Source organism: Sorex araneus, chromosome 2 (genome assembly GCF_027595985.1).
Source record: "Sorex araneus isolate mSorAra2 chromosome 2, mSorAra2.pri, whole genome shotgun sequence".
NCBI lineage: Eukaryota > Metazoa > Chordata > Mammalia > Eulipotyphla > Soricidae > Sorex > Sorex araneus.
In genome coordinates, this window is record NC_073303.1 from 261,225,005 (window position 1) to 261,243,076 (window position 18,072).

General features: G+C 64.4%; 1 protein-coding gene across 2 annotated transcripts in view; it reads right to left on the reverse strand.

Moving 5' to 3' along the window:
* Window positions 1-18,072, reverse strand: part of SH3PXD2B (SH3 and PX domains 2B) — a 52,850-nt gene that overhangs the window by 22,521 nt on the left and 12,257 nt on the right. For both annotated transcript variants that reach the window (XM_055127029.1, XM_055127028.1), the window contains exons 2-6: window positions 14,244-14,324; window positions 9,164-9,239; window positions 5,505-5,581; window positions 2,850-2,941; window positions 2,230-2,255 (exon numbers count right to left, since the gene is read on the reverse strand). In XM_055127029.1, the coding sequence (XP_054983004.1) occupies window positions 2,230-2,255; window positions 2,850-2,941; window positions 5,505-5,581; window positions 9,164-9,239; window positions 14,244-14,324 (352 nt within the window). The remainder of the gene's footprint in view (window positions 1-2,229; window positions 2,256-2,849; window positions 2,942-5,504; window positions 5,582-9,163; window positions 9,240-14,243; window positions 14,325-18,072) is intronic.

The following is an 18,072-nucleotide window of genomic DNA, read 5'->3' on the forward strand; positions in this document are numbered from 1 at the left end:
CGCTGGCCGGGGGACTGGGCCTCCTCCAAGGCCTGGCACGGCGACTCAGTACTGGGACCAACCTGAGGCCCCTTTCCAGCATCAGAAGGCGGCTCCGACCATAAAGGACACGGCCAAGGGGCAGGTAAAGCAAAAGGCGCTTCCTAGCAGGGGCTCTGGGCCCAAGAAAGAAAGATGCTATTTTCCACCCAGCCGAGCTAGAAATAAATCCGTCCCCCATCATTGCCGGAAAGTGATGTCACACTGGGTCACCACAAATTAGAGCCTCGGGCTCCGCCAGACCAGTCCCCTCATCAAGCTTGTGCTGATGGGACACTTTTGTCCTCCCAAATAGAACTGACCGTTTCCTCTCTCCCTCCCACCTGCGCCCTCCAAGAAAGCCTCGGGGCCTGGGCCCAGACTGGCCTCCGCATTTCCTGCAGGACCCAGCAGCCCTGCAGCTCCCGCCGGAGGCCACGGCCCTTGGGGCAGGAACAGTAACCAGAGAGCACTTGGGGGAGAGGCCTGGGGATCCAGTTGCTTCCCGTGAAGTCCTGCCAAGGAGGGCACGAGGGCCCCCGACCCCATTCCCGGGGCTGGGAACCGCCACAAGGTTCTGCGCAAACCCGAGTCACGGGAGGAGTCAGAGCAGCCAGGGACGCTGACGCCTCCCTCGGGACCCGCTGGGTGCTGCTCTGGCGGCCGAGTGCGTCCTGCCTCACGGCCCAGAGGCAGTGACGGCTGCTGCACCTCACAGAGGACGCTGCTCACGGGAGGGGGGGCGTCCTTCTCCATTCAGGGACCATTGTTTGGCCACCTTTCTCCTCCTCCGCCTCCCGACAAACACCCCGGCATCAAAGTATTGGATTCTGAGCACTTTTTTGGGGGGAGGGGGGATTTTTGAACTACATCAGATGGTGCTCTTGGCGTACTCCTGGTTCTGTGCTCTCAGGGATGCCGGGGATCGAACACAATGGGCCATGGGCAAGGCAAGATCCTCCCCCCTGTACTAAACCTCCAGCCCCAAGGAATTCTAGAAGCTCTGACGGCTGGTTCCGGGCGAGGACCCCACAAGGACCCCACAGACACAGGAGGTGACGGTGGGCGGGAGGGAGGAGCCGGCTCCGGCTACCAGCCACCCGCGGGGCCGCTGAGCGCCGCGTCCCCCTCTGTGCGCACCCAAACGTCCACTCCCCTTCCTCCGTGACGGTCCCACCGTAAGTCACGCTGCCCGGGAAACAGAGAGAAGGAAGACAGGGGCCTGGGGAGAGGGCGAGGGTGCCTGGCCATCTGGAAGAGTAGTGGTCAGCGCCCGGCTGGAGTCGGGGGCCACACCAAAACCCCCCCGCGCGTGGGCGCGCCCCTCACGCACGGCCCCCTCCCAGCACGCCCTTCTCTCGCTCCGTTTCACCCCTCCCCAAATTCTAAGACAGAAAGCTGCGTTCTGAGCGACCACGTTCCCTGTCTCCAGCAGGGGCGGAGGGGGGTGGGGAGTCGTTTCCCCGCCCCCACGAGGCCTTTCTCGGGAGACATCAGGCCATGTGCAACTGGCAATCTTTCTTGGTTTTGTGGTACCAGGGATCAAACTCCGGGTCTCACAATAGTGCCTGACCACTCAGCCACATCCCTGGCCCCTTACCTACTCCGCAATTTTGACATACAGCGTGAGGTCAACCCAATACTTTTTGTAAAGACAGGACGGGAGATCAACCAAACACCCATCGATTCTTCACCCATCAATCCACACACACGCGTGTGCATCTGTCCGTCCGCGCATCTGTCCGTCCGCACATCCATCCGCACATCCATCCATCCATCCATCCATCGACCCACCACCCCCATCTGTCCGTCAGTCCATTCATCTACGCACCTTCCACTATCTGTCCACTCATCCGTCTGCCCACCCATCTGTCCATCCGTTCATCTGTCTACGCACTGCACTTCCGTACACCATCAGCCCATCATCTGCTCATCCCTCCCTCCCTCCCTCCCTCCCTCCCTCCCTCCCTCCCTCCCACCCCCCTGCACTGCTTCACCACAGGCTCTCAGCTGGGACACTGAGAAGGAACAAACGAAGAAAAATACCTTTTTAGCAGATTTCCCAAGCAGCGCTCAGACCCCCTCCCCCACCCCAAGGGGCCACTGCTGGTGCTGTTCGGCGGGATATGCTGGCCTCGGGACCGGCCCATGGAGGACACGCACTCCAGCCTTCTGAATCATACCCCCGGCCCCCGTGGAAAGCATTCTTACCGGCTTTCTTCTTCCCGACATGCTCCCTGTGGAGGAGAGAAGGGTGGGGGTGAGACTGATGAGGTGGCACCTTCAGTACCCAGTTAGGAATAGGGTTCTTCATCCCCCGCCGTCTCCACCCAGTGAGTGAAATCCCAGTCCCTGCCCTGCGGTCTCCAAGCCGTCACGACCCTCTGCACGCCAGCGCCCTGGCTTCCCCCTGATTTCTCCTGGGGGCTGCCAGGGAGGCCACCCTGCCCGGGGAGGGAGGGGTCCCCAAACTCATTTTTTTTTTGCTTTTTGGGTCACACCCAGCAATGCACAGGGGTCACTCCTGGCTCATGCACTCAGGAATCGCCCCTGGCAGTGCTCAGGGGACCATATGGGATGCAGGGAATCGAACCCAGGTCGGCCGCATGCAAGGCAAATGCCCTACCCGCTGTGCTCTCACTCCAGCCCCCAAACTCACTCTTTTTATTTTTTTCTTTTTGGGTCACACCCAGCGGTGCACAGGGGTTACTCCTGGCTCGTGCACTCAGGATTACCCCTGGCGGTGCTCAGGGGATGCTATGGGGTGCTGGGGATCGAACCCGGGCCAGCCGTGTGCAAGGCTGTCTATCGCTCCAGCCCCACCAACTCACTCTTTGGGAGGGTTCAGGTCCTCGGGTCTGGTCTCAAAGAACTGGAGCACCTCGTCACACTGGGAGATGTAGGGGGGCAGCTGGATCAGGGCCTGCAAGAGAGCCGCGGGTGAGGCCGGGGGACACGTGGGGCGCGGGGGACGCCACCTGCCCAGGCTTCTCGCACCGCGGCCTCGCCTGCGGATTCAAGTGTGGGTGGGTCTGTGAGGGCGCGGGAGAAGGCTCCGGAACCGCTGCGGGACAGGGAGGGGGCTGGGCGGGGAATGGCAGAGGCGGTGTAGGGTTGCGGGGAAACAGACGCCCGAGGAAGACAGGCCCTTTGCACAGACGCGGCAAGGTGGGGACAAGGGCTCAGACAGCTCCAGCTTCCGGCACCGCTGTGCACCTCCTGTCCCCGCGCCCCTTCGAGCCTCACACTACTGATTGCCTGGAGGAGACGTGAGGCCGTCCCGGGGTGGCTGTGCCGCAGTGCAGGGAGGACTCGGACCCCCTCACGGCCTCGGGGGAGCCCCGTTGGGCCGGGACACGCCGCTGCCCGAGCGTCCTGCCTTCTCAGCCTCTTTCTTTCCTTTATTGTCCCTTCCCTTCTGTCTTGTTTTATTTTTGTACTCAGCAATTCCTCCTGGCTCTCACTCAGGAATCACTCCTGGCAGTGCTTGGGGGACTCTGTGGGATGCCGGGGATTGAACCTGGGTCTGCCGGGTGCAAGGCAAATGCTCTCCCTGCTGTGCTCTCGCTCGGGCCCCTCTCAGTCCTCTCTCTCCCTAAAAAGAACAGCCCCGAGGGGTTAACAGTTCTCTCTTTCTTTTTGGGTCACACCCAGCGGTGCACAGGGGTTACTCCTGGCTCGTGCACTCAGGATTACCCCTGGCGGTGCTCAGGGGATGCTATGGGGTGCTGGGGATCGAACCCGGGCCAGCCGTGTGCAAGGCTGTCTATCGCTCCAGATTTACTTTATTTTGATGTGGGGCTTGTTCCTGGCTCTGCACTCAGGAATCGTTCCTGGTGGGCTCAGGGGCTCCTAAGGGGGGTGTGGCAGACACGGAGCCCTGGCAGGCCGGTGCGAGGCCAGTCCCCCGCCCACTGCGCCATGCCCCTGGCCCTGTGCTAAGGCCCGTGTCCGGGGAGCTCCCTGATCTCCTTCAGTGAGCAGTTCTGGCCGGTTCGGTCGGCTTAATTCCAGTCGGGCTTTTTGGTTTATTTTAAACGCAGCCCTGGTGCTCTCCTAGGGCAAGGCGCGTGGCGCTTGTGAACCAAGGCAATGTTCCGTTCCCTTTCTCGCCTGTATTTCTGTTTTGCTCCCTTGCTCGCGCCCACCGGCCTGTGCCACTCCCCGTCTGTGTCTGGCTCTGTCCTACTCTGGCCTGTCTGACAGGCCCGGTGGTGCCCGGGGGACTGTGTGCTGCCGGAGATGCAAAGACACCTGCGCTCGGCCCTCTGCTCCTTCTCCCCTGCCCCGCCCCGCCCCCTTTGAGGCCTTCCTGGCCATCCTCGCCCTCCGGCACCCCAGCAGCTAGTGATTTCCAGTCGAGAGAAATAAGCACGAAGGAGGAAGAAGCTCCAACGAAACTTGCTCCTCTCCAGTCTCTAGCCACAGCCTCCGGCCAACGAAACACATTCCGTTTCCACATCCTCGGGAAGCTCCTGGATACCCCCACTCCAGGGCTGCCCCCGCTCCTTTCACAAAACGCGAGAGTATCTTTGAGTCCTCCAGAGCCCTGGTGCGGGGATGCGCAAGGGAAGTCGCTATCATGCAGGAACGTTTAGGGGACAAGGGGGGGGGGGAAATACCATAAACTCCTGCGTATCCTACACTGTCGCCGGGGGAGACTGTGGCTAAGAGACCCCGACAGGGCTGGGCCAGAGGGCTGACAATGGAACCAAAAAGCTGGTCCACGGGGGCTTGGGATACTGGAGACACCACCCAACACAGTTTGACCAAACGACCGCCCCCCCACCCCGACATCGTGTGCACTACGGAGTAACACTCAGCCATGAAAAGGGGACTCAAGGGGAATCTGGGGGGTGAATCGAGGGGGAGGTTGGGCCACAGCTGACGATGCTCAAGGATTACTCCCAGTGGTGCCTGGGGGACCACATGGGATTCTGGGGATCCAGCTGGGATCGGCTGCCTATAAGGTAAGGGCCTCACCTGCTGTACTGTCACTGGCCCCATCAAGGAAAACGTTTTTAATAGCAGGGGCGGGGGCGTGAGGTGATTCTTATAATTCGATCTCAAAGCGAAAGAGAAAGACCAGAAACAGAGTACGATGGGTTGGGAGGACAGTGAGGCAGGCAGGGCGCTTGCTTGCATACACCCAACCTGGTCCAATCCCTGGGACCACATACGATTCCCCCCCCCCCCCCCCGATCCCCACCAGGAGTGATCCCTGGAGTAAGCCCCGAGCACTGCCAAGTGTGGCACAAAAACAAGTGGGGCACGGTCTCAGTCCCTAGCAGGGTGCACAGAGAGGAGACAGAGAGGAAAGAGGCAGGAGACTTGTGGGGTGAGAGCCGGGGTGGGGGGCTGGGGGTGGTCCCGGCTGAGTGACCTCTGGTTCTCACTGTGTCCAACTCGGCAGCTGTGTAGACCCAGAAAGAAAGAGGGGAAGCAGCTGGGGAAGCAGGGAGGCCGGGCCGGGCCCTCGGGCTCACCTTGCAGTACTCGTCGATGGGGATCAGGCGCTTGACGGCCACGTCCCGGATGTGGCTGCGGCGGAAAAGGATTTTGCCTGTGGAAGACAAGGAGCGCGGAGCTTGGGACGGTGCGGGAAGGAGCACCTGGACCCCGGGCAGCGGCCACGGCAGCTACCACGTTCGAGGCTACTGTGTGCACACGAGGCCGACAGGCCGCCCGGTGGCCGCCGCTCCAGTGAGAGGGCGGGGGGGGGGGCGCTGGGGGGATGGCTGGGGGCTTTGGGGGAGGCTGGAACCCGAGCCCGGGGTCTGGAAAAGAAATCCCTGCACAGTGCAGGCACCCCAGGGTCCCTGTCCGGCCTGAGCAGAGTGGACAGAGAGATGGGTCCTTCCCCGCTGGGGTCCAGACACCCCCTATTCTCGTGCCTCTGTGCTTTTCCCTCTCCCTGACCTTGATTCCACTGCGGGTTTCACCCAACACTGAGGAAACACGTCTGCTGCTCAGTGGGGCCGTGCTGAGCCCTGGACACGGTGCCGTGGCCTGTCCACACCGCGTGCAGGCAGAGGGTGCAGGTCAGCCTTGCGAATGCAGGCACACGCACGGTGACACGCAGGGTATCTGGGATACCCGGGACATTGCAAAGTGAAGGGTGAGATTGGCTTAAAGCCAACGCAGAGAGGCTGGCGCTGCCCTAAGACGAAGATAAGGCAGGCTGGCTCTTCCCAGTGGCCCATTGCATGGGAGGGTGGGGGAATCAGAGGCGGACACCAAGGAGGGCCAAGGGGGTGGGGGGTGCTGTTTTCCCTCTGCCACGCTTGTACAGAGTCACCAGGAGGCCCTAGGGGCCAGGGTTGGGGGGCCAAAAAGAAGGTATTGGGGCTGGGGGTGCAGCTAGAGCACATGCCTGGCACGCACGAGGCTTAGGCTCGTTCCCTGGTACCCCAAAACAGAAGGGAAAGGAAGAAGTCAAGGAAGACCTGCACCCCCAGCTGGCGGGGCAGGAGCTCCGACGAGCACTGCTGACTCAGCCGCAGGAGGTGGGCGGAGGAGAGGAATCCGGGCAAGGAGCGTCGGAGCACCGTGCAGGGACGGTTCTGCCGAGACTCCGGCCACCCCGGGACAACCTGGGGGAGGGGCCGGGAGGGAGAGAGCAGCCAGAGCCAACAGGGTACGACAGGACCAAAGGGATGTCACGGGAACCAGGTGACTTGGTTGATCACTTATTTTTTGGTTCATCCTGGGGTCACACCTGGCAGGACGGAGGGAAGGGTCAGGGTCTAACCCTGGCTCAGCGCCTGGGGGTCACTCCCAGAGTGCACCAGCCACTGTGCAGTCCTGGAGACCAGACCTGAGGCTCCCACGTGCAAAGCCCGTGTGAAGCCCGGCCCGAGCTGGGATCACTGGGTTTGGGTGGGGGTGGGCGGGGCCTGGGCTAGGCCTGATGCTGCTCGGGGCTCACTTCTGGCTCTGCACTCAGGGACCACTCCTGGGGCGTCTCAGGGGGCGCTCTGGGTGCTGGGGACCAAACCCAGGTTGACCGCGTGCAAGGCACGTACCTTGCCTCCTGCCCCATCTTTCTGGGCCGCACCAGGACTATTTCGTTTTGTTTTGTTTGGGGGCCAGACCCAGCGGTCTTCCGGCCTTGCCCCTGGCTCTGTGCTCAGGGGTCACTCTTGGCTGGGCTCGGGGACCATCTGGGGTACTGGGCACTGAACTCAGGTCAGCCCCGTGCAAGGCCAACGCCCTACCTGCTGCACTATCTCTCCGGGCCCCTGCGCTGGGAATTTTCATTCTGGTCTTGGCAGTGCTCGAGACTTCCGCCCCGTGCGGTGCTGGGGTCGGGAGCCCGGGCTTCGGCGTGCCAGCCTCTCTCCCGTCCCCCCGGCTGGCCTCACAGCTCGGCAGGGCCAGGAGCAGGCACCTGCGCACCCACTGATCAACCAGAAAAGGCCAAGAGCACTCCAGATGGGCTCGGCGGTCTGTGTGTGTACCAGGGGTCGAACCCGGGTTGGCGGAGTACAAGGCAAGCACGCGCCCTACCCACCACCCTACTGCTCCGGCTCAGAGCCTCCTTTCTTGATAACACTGTTTTTTTTTTAAATAAAAAAATTGGGGGTCACACCTGGCAGTGCTCAGGGGCTACTCCCAGTTCAGTGCTCCGCAGACCCTATGGTCACAGGGATAGAGCCCAAGACTCGATCCACAGAGCCGTCCCCCTGGGCACGATGGTTTTCATTCTGCCAAGGAGTCAAACTCCCCACCTCCTCAACCACAGGAATGGTGAGAAAGGCCCCAGCCCTGGGTCCAATGTGTTGGTTTGGGGCTGGGGGGTGGGGTTCAGAAGACAGAGGCTGTTTTGAAGGGGGTTGTCTAGATTTGGGGGCCACACCCGGCAATGCTCTGGGGTCCCTCCTGGCTCTGAGCTCAGGGATCATTCCTTGCGGTGCTCGAGGGTGGGGGGACCATATGGGTTGCCGGGGATGGAACCCAGGTCGGCCCTGCTGTGCTCTCTCCAGTCCGGGTCTTCTGTTTACCTCCTCCCCAGACCCTAACTATTCATGGTTCGTGGAGCTGGCAGGTTCTGGGGTCCTTAGGACAGCGCTGCCCTGTGTCCGGCCTGCCTTTTGCCGTTACGCGGGGTGAGTGATCCCACGACACTCTGCCCAGACAAACCCCGGCCCGGGCTGGGCCCAGAGGATGGGCGGCCCTGAGATGGGCGGGGCTGGAGGGACTGCTGAGGCCAGGGACCCGGTGGGGGGAGACCCGGGCACAGCTGTCCCCCCGTCCTGGCCTGAGGTGAACTGTTTCTTGGATGGGGGCTGGCGGGCCGAGAGCCCTCCCTCGGTGGGGGGGCTGGGCCGGGCCGGCCGCCTTCCCCGGTGGAGGAGGGCCAAACTGTAATTCTTGGTTTTCCAACCCCAGGCGCTGCCAAGCTGGCCTCCCCCTCCCCTCCCCGGGCTGGCGGGATGGAAGATCGCCCGGGCCCGCCCCGTCCCCGGAGGCCAGCGAGGCTGCTGCTGATGTGGCGGTCTGGGCGGTAACCCACCCCCTACCCCTCCGCCTCTGGGGAACCCAGGCCCCCCCCACCCCGCCCCTAGGCCAAGGCCAGAGCCCAGCCGGGAAGTCAGACTGCAAAGTCACACTGGGTTCTACGGGGGTCCCTTGAGCAGAGAAGAGGGGTCCCTGCAACGGGCTGGGCCAGACGGGGGTGGGGGTGGGGGGCAGGAGGGTTACGTAAGCTCACAGGCTTCCAGGCTGGCCTCCAGCCCTGCCCGGCCCGCCAAGCTATTTCACAGCTGCCTGGGCCTCACACGCGGGGGAGAGCGGGGGCGAGCGGGGGCTCCCTCTTTCCACCCTGTAGAAAACACTGCAAGTTTCACTCTGGCCGGGCCGGGGGAAAGGCCTAGCACAAGCCCGACCCGCCTTTGATCCTCGGCACCCCAGAGGGTCCCCTGAGCCCACCCAGGGGAGATCCCCAAGTGCCGGGAGCACGGTGTCCCCCACCATCCTCCAGAGAGGGGCCCTGCTCCCCTGCAACTTGGCTCTGCCCCCGGGACGCCTCGTGCGCTCAGAGGCCAGAGACACCAGGGCCCACGGGGGCTTCCGGCGTGCAGTCACCCGGCTGGTGAACGGCTGGAGCGTCCAACTGGGGGTCCGGCTTGGGTCCCACCCTCACCTGGCAGGAAGGGGATAATCCGCTGCTTTGGGTCCTTCTGTCCTCCTTCCATGGGGAATTTGTCCAACATCTGCATCTGAGGGGTCGGGGAGAAACACACATCAGCAACTGCTTCCGTCACTTAAAGGATCGAGGGGGTGCGGGGGGGAGACGGTGCCCCAGGCTGACACAGGCTCTGCTGGTGGGGGGGGGCCCAGGTTTGACCCCCAGCACCGTGGTCGCCCCCAGAGCACAGGTGGCAGAGCTGAGAGGCGACTCCTGGCTGTGCCGGGCAGTGACACGTAGGAGGCTCCCTTTGTTCTGCTTCCCAGAAACTTTCCCAGAATCCTGCCGGGCAGATGCGTAAGGACAGAGGCACAGAACGGGGCGGGGGCATCTGGGGCTCTGCTGGGGTGTCCAGCCCCAAGGTCGCAAATGTGAGGCCCCCCTGGGACCAGCTGTGTTAAGTAGTACTGACAGTGTGGGGGATCACAGCACGGGGACCCGGTGACCGCGGCACGGTGTGAGGGACCCCAGCGCGGGGACCTGGTGATTGCGGCAGGGTCGGGGAACACAGCTCGGGGACCTGGTGACTGCGGCGAGCCTCTGACCAGGCGAGGTTCTACTCCTAGCCACTCGCGTCCCCAGGGCAGTACCCACACCATCAGGAGCCATTCCTAACAGTCTGTGATGCTGCAATATATATATATTTAAATATTTTTTTATTGAGGTACTGTAATTTGCAAAGTTATCCGTTGCTCCCAAGTTTACAATCAGCCAAGATCAAACTCCATGTGTGTGGTTTACCCGACCTCAGGAGGCCTCAACCTCATCACACCAGTCTCAGACATTGCTCTCGCCGGGGCCCTGGGGCCACACGGGGTGCCAGGGACCGACTCCGGCTCAGCCGCATTGCAAGGCGAACGCCGTAACCGCTGTCCTGTCACTCTGGCACCGAGACTGCGATATTCCTTTTGGAGGGGCGGGGGCCATCCCTAGGGGTACCCTGGGCACGCCCTGCTCTGCGCCAGCCGTACGGTCCTGGGGCACAGACTCTCTCGGCCAAGATGGGAGGCCAGAGACCGGGGCACAGGCCTGGGGCTCACGGCCGGCTGCCACCACACTGGGCACCCCTAGGCCTTGAGAAGCCCCGTTCCAGACGCCCCAGGCTGTCTGCGGCACTGGCCGGAGGCGCATCCCGCGCAGAGGGCATCCTCAGAACCCAACGCTGCCCCCTCCCCTCCACACATCTCAAGAGGAAGTGGAACCGGGGAAAAGGGGGAGAGGGAATCGGTGGCGGGGAGGGGAGGAGCCACGTGGCGTGGCCACGTCCAAGTGGTGGGGGGTGGGGCGGGCAGCAAGCAGCTACCCTCAGCACTTTCCAGCCGCTGGCTGGCGACGCAGGAAATGCAGGGGGGCGCCCTGGGGAAAGCGCCGTCGCAGCTGGCGTGGGGCCTGCACGTGGTTTGTGTTAGCCGCAGACTGGACGTGGCCGGGTCACCCCCGCCCCCAGAAGGAGCAGGAAGTCGGGAGCTGGGGGAGGGCGGGGGCAGGGGGGCCGCACACAGCTGCAGCCTGGCGGGAAGCCACGGGGATGAGGTCTGTCCGTCCCACCAGATGTGGCGGGGTGCTCCTGGGGATCTGCGCCCACGCCCCGGGAGGCACCGAGCCTGCTGCCCACCCCTGGGCCAGCTACCTCTTCACTACACCCCTCCCTAGCCGCACGGGCCTCTTCTTATGGGACCCCCTTTCTGAACAACCCCCCCCGCCCGGACCTCCTCACTGACAGGTGCTAGTCTCACCGCGGTTCACCGAGACTCAGCGCATCAGCCAAGGAGACGGCGCCAGGCCTGGTGTGCTGCACCATATCGGGGAGGCCCTGCGCCCCACGGTCCCTCTGTCACCGCCAGGTGTGCCCCAAGCACCCCCCCACAGGGGCTTGAGAGAGAGCTCGAAGGGTTGGGGCGCAGGCACTGGGAGGCTCCTGGGTGGGACCCCAACATCACAGAGCAGGAAGTAGTCCCTGAGCACTGCCAGGCACAACACACACACACACACACACACACACACACACACACACGCACACACACACACACACACGCACACACACGCGCACACACATACATACACACATACACACACATACACACACGCACACACACATACACACATACACATACACACACGCACACACACACGCACACACACACATACACACACACGCACACGCACACGCACACGCACACACACACACACACGCATCAGCCCACAGCGAGTGAAAGCAAGCAGTTAAGTGGCTTGACCGCCACGGTCCAGGCGGGTGGGAGGAGGCGGCCGGCGGCAACAGGGTCTCGCTCCTGCCCACGGAGCCCCTCCCTGCTCAAGACGGAGAAGGGGCAGCTCTGTCTCGAGAGACCCCCGCAGCCCTGGGAGGGAGACGAGTTCCCAGTCACCCGGGCCAGGCCCAGGGGAGACGGGGTGTGCCCGTGGCCACACAGTACAGGGGCTGGGGCCCGGGGCTCCCGGCCAGGCCCTCTGCCTTTTCCATGACGGAGGCGAGCGGGCAGCTGAGAGCGCGGCCCCCCCCAACTTGGCCAAGCCACGTTTAAGGCAGGGGGACAGAGGGAGGGAGGGCGGGTGGGAGGGCGGGATCACCCTCTTCAGGGCCTCCCTGCCGGTCCCTGGGAACAGCTGGCTGGGGCCGGCGGGGGTCCTGGCCAGGGCTCCCCCTCGGAGGGGTGGGAGGCAGGAGGCGGCACATTCCAGGAGGAGCAGGACCCTCAGGAATCCCCCCACTTCCCCATGTCGCTGCCCATCTGGGACTCTTTAAAGGTGGTTCCGGCTCTGCAGCCACTGCTTATGGGAGGGAGGGTGGGGGCGGCTCTGGGAGCATCCCCCCCCCCAGGTGGAGGTCTCGATCACGGAGAAGCAGAAAGCTCACTGGGAGCCCCTCGAGGAATCCCGGGGTGCAGCCAGCGGCGGCTGGCCAGGGAGTCTCAGGAACCGAAGCTTGGCTCCAGCGTTCCCCCGTGACGTCACCTCGGGGGAGCGCCTCTGAGTGGAGGGTCAGCAGGCCAGAGCCCCACCCACGCACCCAGGGCCAGTGAGCCTTCCCTCTCCGGACCAGGGGCCCTGACATCAAACCATCCCTCCTGAGCTGGGAACCTGCATCTGACAGTCCTGGAGAAACAGCGCAGGGGGGAGGGCGTGTACCTGGCACGGGCTGACCTGGGTTGGACCCCTGGCACCCACATGGCCCCCCGCCAGGAGTGATCCCTGAGCACAGACAAAGAGGAAGCCAAGTGAGGCCCCAAAAGCACCCTCACTCCCACCCTCCAAAAAAAAAAAAAAAACCCACAAAGAACCCAAAGTGGGCCTGGGGGGAGGAGAGGGAAGCAGGCCGGGCCGACAGCTTGTGGCCGTAATGCCCCCTATGGCCAGTTCGGGGTCCCCGCAGGGTCGGCACGAGGAGTGGGCACAGTCCCACATGCCCACCCCCAACTCCAGCAAGGACCGTCATAAAACAACAGGCCCCCGCCTTCCTCAACACCGAATGCTTCTGGGAAGGGGCTTTCTGTGATTCCTGCCGGGGTGGCACCGGGATCCCTGTGCCAACACCGCCGAAGAGAAACATGGCAGCAGCAGCAGTGGGGGGAGTGAGCCCCGCAGGAACCCCTTGATCCAGCTGTGCCTGAGCCCACAAGGCTTCCTCCTCCTCTCAGACACTCAGTGGTCCCAGCCACACAACAGACTCGCTCATTTAAGTCTGGGCTGAGTGGGGTGTCCCTGCACCTGAAGCATCCTAACAGGTACACAGAGGGACCAGGAAGACAGTCATCTCCTGGCCCTGCAGTGGGTCCCAGGGGGCTCCCAAGCAGTGCTCAGGGGGCTCAATTCTTGGAGCTTTCCGGCAAACCGAGACAGTGGTTCAATGCATGGAGGTGGTGCTGCTCAGGTTCCGCAGTGCCAGGAATTACCTGGGCACTCAGGTGCCTCCAAGGCCCTCCCCAGAGAGGTGATGCTGGGACCAATGCCTCACGCGTATCCCTACCCACTGCACCATCTCCCTGGCCCTCGCTGCCCATACTCTGCTCGGCTCCTCAGGAGACAGGAGGTGCTCCTGGCAGTGCTTCCTTCATTAGCCCCCCAGACACGGCCACATCCTCACACACGCCTCTCAGCAGAGTGAGGGTGAGACGCAGCGGGTCCAGGAGGCGAAAGAGGAGAGGCGTGGCAAAGGCCTGGGGGTGGGGCTGGAGTCACAGCACAGCGGGGAGGGCGTTTGCCTCGCATGCGGCTGACCCGGGTTCGATTCCCAGCATCCCATATGGTCCCCTGAGCACCACCGGGGTGATTCCTGAGTGCAGAGCCAGGAGTAACCCCTGTGCATCGCCGGGTATGACCCCCCCCCAAAAAAAAAGACCTGGAGGCACTTCAGGGCTGAGTGTGCAGGGAGGGGCTCTTGGGGAATCGGGAGGTGAGGGTCCTCCCCAGAGCCGGAGGGCCCCTGGGCCCACGGGGCTGGCCGCAAACGTGACTGCAGTGGCGCAGAGAGAGGCTGGAGCGGGTTCGAGTCTGCAGCAGAAGGACTTCACCTCCTTCACCTCCCCCGGCTCAGGGTGGGCGCCTGCCTCATCGGGAGGAAACCAGTGTCCGAGCAGACGGCCACAGGGAAGCCCCCGTCAAAGGGACACGTTTTGGGGGGAGAGGGTGGAAGGGGGCACCCACCTGCAGTGCTCAGGGCTTACTCCTCACTCTGTGCTCAGGGAATCACTCCTGGCAGGGCTCGAGGGACCCTACATGGTGTCGGGGTCCCGCCCAGGTGGGCCGTGTGCGAGGCAAGCCGTGCCCGCTGTCCTGTCTCCGGCCCCGGTGGACGCTTTCAAGAACCACCCGGGTCACTCCAGAGACAGATGCCATCCCCGGACAGGGCCGCGTCTGTCTCTAGACCCTGCCAACGGCCGCACTGCGCAGCTCCCGGGAGGCACAGATGGCCCAGCTTGTGGCTGCGGGGGCGAGGGGCGGGGGGCACCGGTTCCCAGGGGACAGTCAGCCCCCTCAGACTCTGCCCTGCAGCTCGTGGGAAGCCCCCAGGCCTTACCTGGAGGTCGAAGAACTTGCTGTAGCGCCGGTAGATGGCCTCGGTGGAGCCACTGGACCACGTGACGCGGATGATGTAGACCTGGGGGGTCAGAGGGGACAAGGGTCAGCACCCAGGGGACCTTTACATCTGCAGAAAGAGCCGCCGGCCTCGAAGGCTCAGGCCGGGCCCTCCCGGCTTGCACAAGCTCTGAGAGGAGGGCAGGACTCAAGCGCATGGGTCACCTGGATACATACCCCCAGCCCCTTGGACAGGAGGCACCCCGGGAAGACGAGCCCAGGCCGGGCGGGAGTGGCGACACAGACCAGCGGCCCCGGGATGGGGGTTCTAGCCCGGCCCTTCCTGCCTCCCCGTCCTCTTCCTCCTCCTCCTCCTCTCCCACTGGCCGTGTGAGGGCGGAAGGATAGAGGCCACGGTCCCCAGAGGCCCTGAGCCGTCATGGAGGGCACCGAAGGGTTCCACCAGGACGTCTGGCAGTGAGGGGAGGTGCCCCCGAGCCCCACCCTGCTCAAGGCCACCTAAGCACGTAGAGGTCTCTGGGAGGCTGGACAGGCGTGTGAACACGTGAGACAGGGGCCATGCGACCAACTTCCCAGAGACCACACGTCTGCTTGGGGCCTCCAGGGTGGCAGACAGCGGTGCTCAGGGGGCCAAGGAAGGCTGGGACCGACCCCGGGTGCTAACTCCGGGGGGACTCCTCGCCCCCACCCCCGTCCCAGGGCCTACGGAACCCAGCCAGTCCCGAGACCCCTCCTTGACAGACAAACTGAGGTCCAGCAACCCACAGCCCAGGTGCCCAGGCCCGGGGACATCCCGCCAGAGCCCGGTGACCCACCGTCCAGGTCACGGCCAATGTGGCGCCCGGGCCGGGGCAAGAGGGAAGACCACGAGGTGCTGATCTTCCCCCGCAGGCCCCCCGCTGTCTTGCACACAGCCCCCCTCGGCTCTGGCGGACAGTGCTCACTGGAAGAGGCCCGGACGGGATGTCGCATTGGGTGCCGCTCTTGCTGCTTCGTGCCAACGGCTGGGGCTGGGCCGGAACAGGCCGCGCATGCTGGGTCTGCACGCCCACAGCCTCTTCCCGTGGCAGGGACGGGGGAGGGGCGCAGGGCGGAGGGGAGAGGAGGGCAGGGCGGCGGCGGGAGCAGAGGCGCTGGCGGGGCGCCACTGCCTGACTAGCGGCAAACATGATCCGGCCGCGCCCCGCGGAGACCGCGGGTCCCCTGCCAGCTGCCTGCCCAACATCTGGCCTGCACAGGGCAGCCTGCCCAGCCGCGCTGGAACTGCAACACCCGCACTTTGTTCCGTTTCCCAGCACCCCAGGCCTCTCTTCGCCCCCCGCCCCCGGCCCTGGAAATGTGCTGAGGAGAGCAGAATTTCTCTCTCCTTTACTTCTTTTTTTGGATCTTGGGCCACACCCAGCAGTGCTCGGGGCTTACTCCTGGCTCTGCACTCAGCGATGGCTCCCGGGAGGCTCAGGGGACCGTGTGGGGTGCTAGGGATCAAACCCGGGCTGGCCTTGTGCAAAGCAAACACCACCCCCCCCCCCGGTTGTGCTATCAAACCCAGTCCCGGAATTTCACTCTTTTTTGGGGGGGAGGGGCGCGGGGGCGGGCTCACCTGGCAGTGCTCAGGGCTTACTCCTGGCTCTGGTGGCGTCTGATCCCCGGCACACCATATGGGATGCTGGGGATCGAACCCAGATCGGCTGCATGTGAGCCGAGTGCCCTGCTGGCTCTATCCCTCTAGCCCCAGAGCCTCTTTCATAAAAGAAAACACAGTGAGGGGCTGGAGTGCTAGAGCGGGGGGGTGGGAGGCTTGTCTTGCACATGGCGGACCCGGCTTTGATCCCCGACACCCCCCACGGGAGCCCCTCTAGGCGACCCCTGAACACAGAGCCCGGAGTCAGCCCTGAGCACTGCTGGGTGTGGCCCAAAGCCAAGAGAGAGGAAAGAGAGAACACGGTGACACTCACTTCTGGGGGAAGCAGGGAGTGGGGAAGGCGGGGGGGGGGTCCTGGCCTGGGAGGGGGATGGCGGGGGCTGTGCTGTGCAGGACCAAGCGTGGGGGCCCCAAGACCAGAAGCTCGACCCCTGGCCTGCAGGGGGGCGTGGGGCCCTCTGATGGGCAGCGCCAGGCCCGTCGGGACGCTCCTGGCCCGGGGCCAGTCCCTTCCGGCCCGCGTCAGTGTGAGGAATCGCCCGCTCGGGCGCCAGGACAATGACACAGAGTGGCGTGGCTGTCTGCCAGCGGGGCTGGTTCCCCCCCCCCCCAATCTTTTCAATTAAGTGACTGCTTGGAACCGGCCCAGATACAAGTGCTGGCGGCGTGAACGGCTGAGAGGAGGCTCAGCCGATGGCTCTGTTCTCGCTGCTCCCTGTCCCCGGCGGAGGTGTGAGGGGTGGGGCAGGGTCCGGGTGCAGGGCTGGCATGGCCCGGGGGAGGGGGGGTCAGCAAGGAGGGGGGGCATGCCATTTGGAAAACAGAGGCCCGCTGTGTTCTAGGCTCCCTCCGAGTTGGGGGTGGGGCATAGCCGGGAGGACGCAGGCACATGGCCGCAGAGCTGGTGGGCCTGGGGGTCCCCTCTGCCCCCCGCCTGAACGGCCATCACGCCTGGCAGGAGCTGTCCCTTTGCCATCGAGCAATGCCTCACTCCCAGATTCCAGGGCGCCTCACTGGGGCCCCAGGTCTGGGTCTGGGGGCCAGGGAGAGAGTACAGTGGGTAAGGCCCACCTGGGTTCGATTCCCGGCATCCTCTATGATCCCCTGAGGCTCACCAGGGGGTCCCTGGGTCCAGCGCCAGGAGTAGCCCCTGAGCATCGCCAGCTGTGGTCCCAAAACAAGACAAGTAGCCGAGTCCTGACTGGTGCCCACTCCCCAGTCCCCCGGCCACAAGGGCTGCTGCTCCCTGGGTTCTGTGGGTCTGACCTTGAGTCCCCCAAGGGGGGGCCGGCAGACTCGGGAGGGACCCGGTGGAGGACAAAGAGGCCAACGGACACTCGGACAGGGCGCCGAGGTGGGAAACGCAGGTGCCACCACACCAGGCCCTGGCGCGGGGGGGACGAGAGTGCTGAGAAACACCCGGGCCCGCTCCACACTGCCCCAGAACTTCTGGCCTGGAAACAGAGGCCACTTTGTTGCGGTGGAGAGAGCCCTCAGGAAGAGAACCCACCATTCACCCCGGGCCCCAGCTAGAGGCAGAGGAGGAGACGACCCCACCCCACCCCAGCTCCCGGGGCCACCTACCCAGGCTGCCGCCCACAGAAGGCGCGACTGACCCACCCAGGGAAGCTTCCGGCTGCGCCAACGTCAATGGAAAAGTGATTCCCCGCCCTCTTGACTTTTGGTCTGGGGGCCACACCCAGCGGCGCTCAGCGCTACTCCCGGAGGTGCCCGTGGGGTGGGGGTTCGAACCCAGGCCTCCGGCATGCAAAGCCTGTGCTCCCACCAGCGGGCTCTCTTCCCGGGCCCCCCTGTTATTCAACCTCCCCCCCCCCGACACACTGAGCCCTGCCTTTAGGGGGACCAGCCACGGCAGCCTCTAGCCCAAGCGGCCGCCCCATGAGCCCTGGCAGCCCCTCTCCTCGTCTGTGAGGGGCGGGGAGGGTACGGGAAGCCACAAGTCTGGGGCCGTGGACGCCGAGGCCAGCGAATGCGAGCCGGCGGGGGGGGGGGGGGGGGCTGGCGCCAGGCCCGTCCTGAAATCTCCGCCCGTCCGCAGACCGACCCTCACCACCTCCCGCAAACAGCGCCTGTGACGGCCACCCTTGGCCCGCCCCAGCCCCCGACAGCACCTCCTTCCTTCCTTCCCAGCTGAGCCAGGACACGC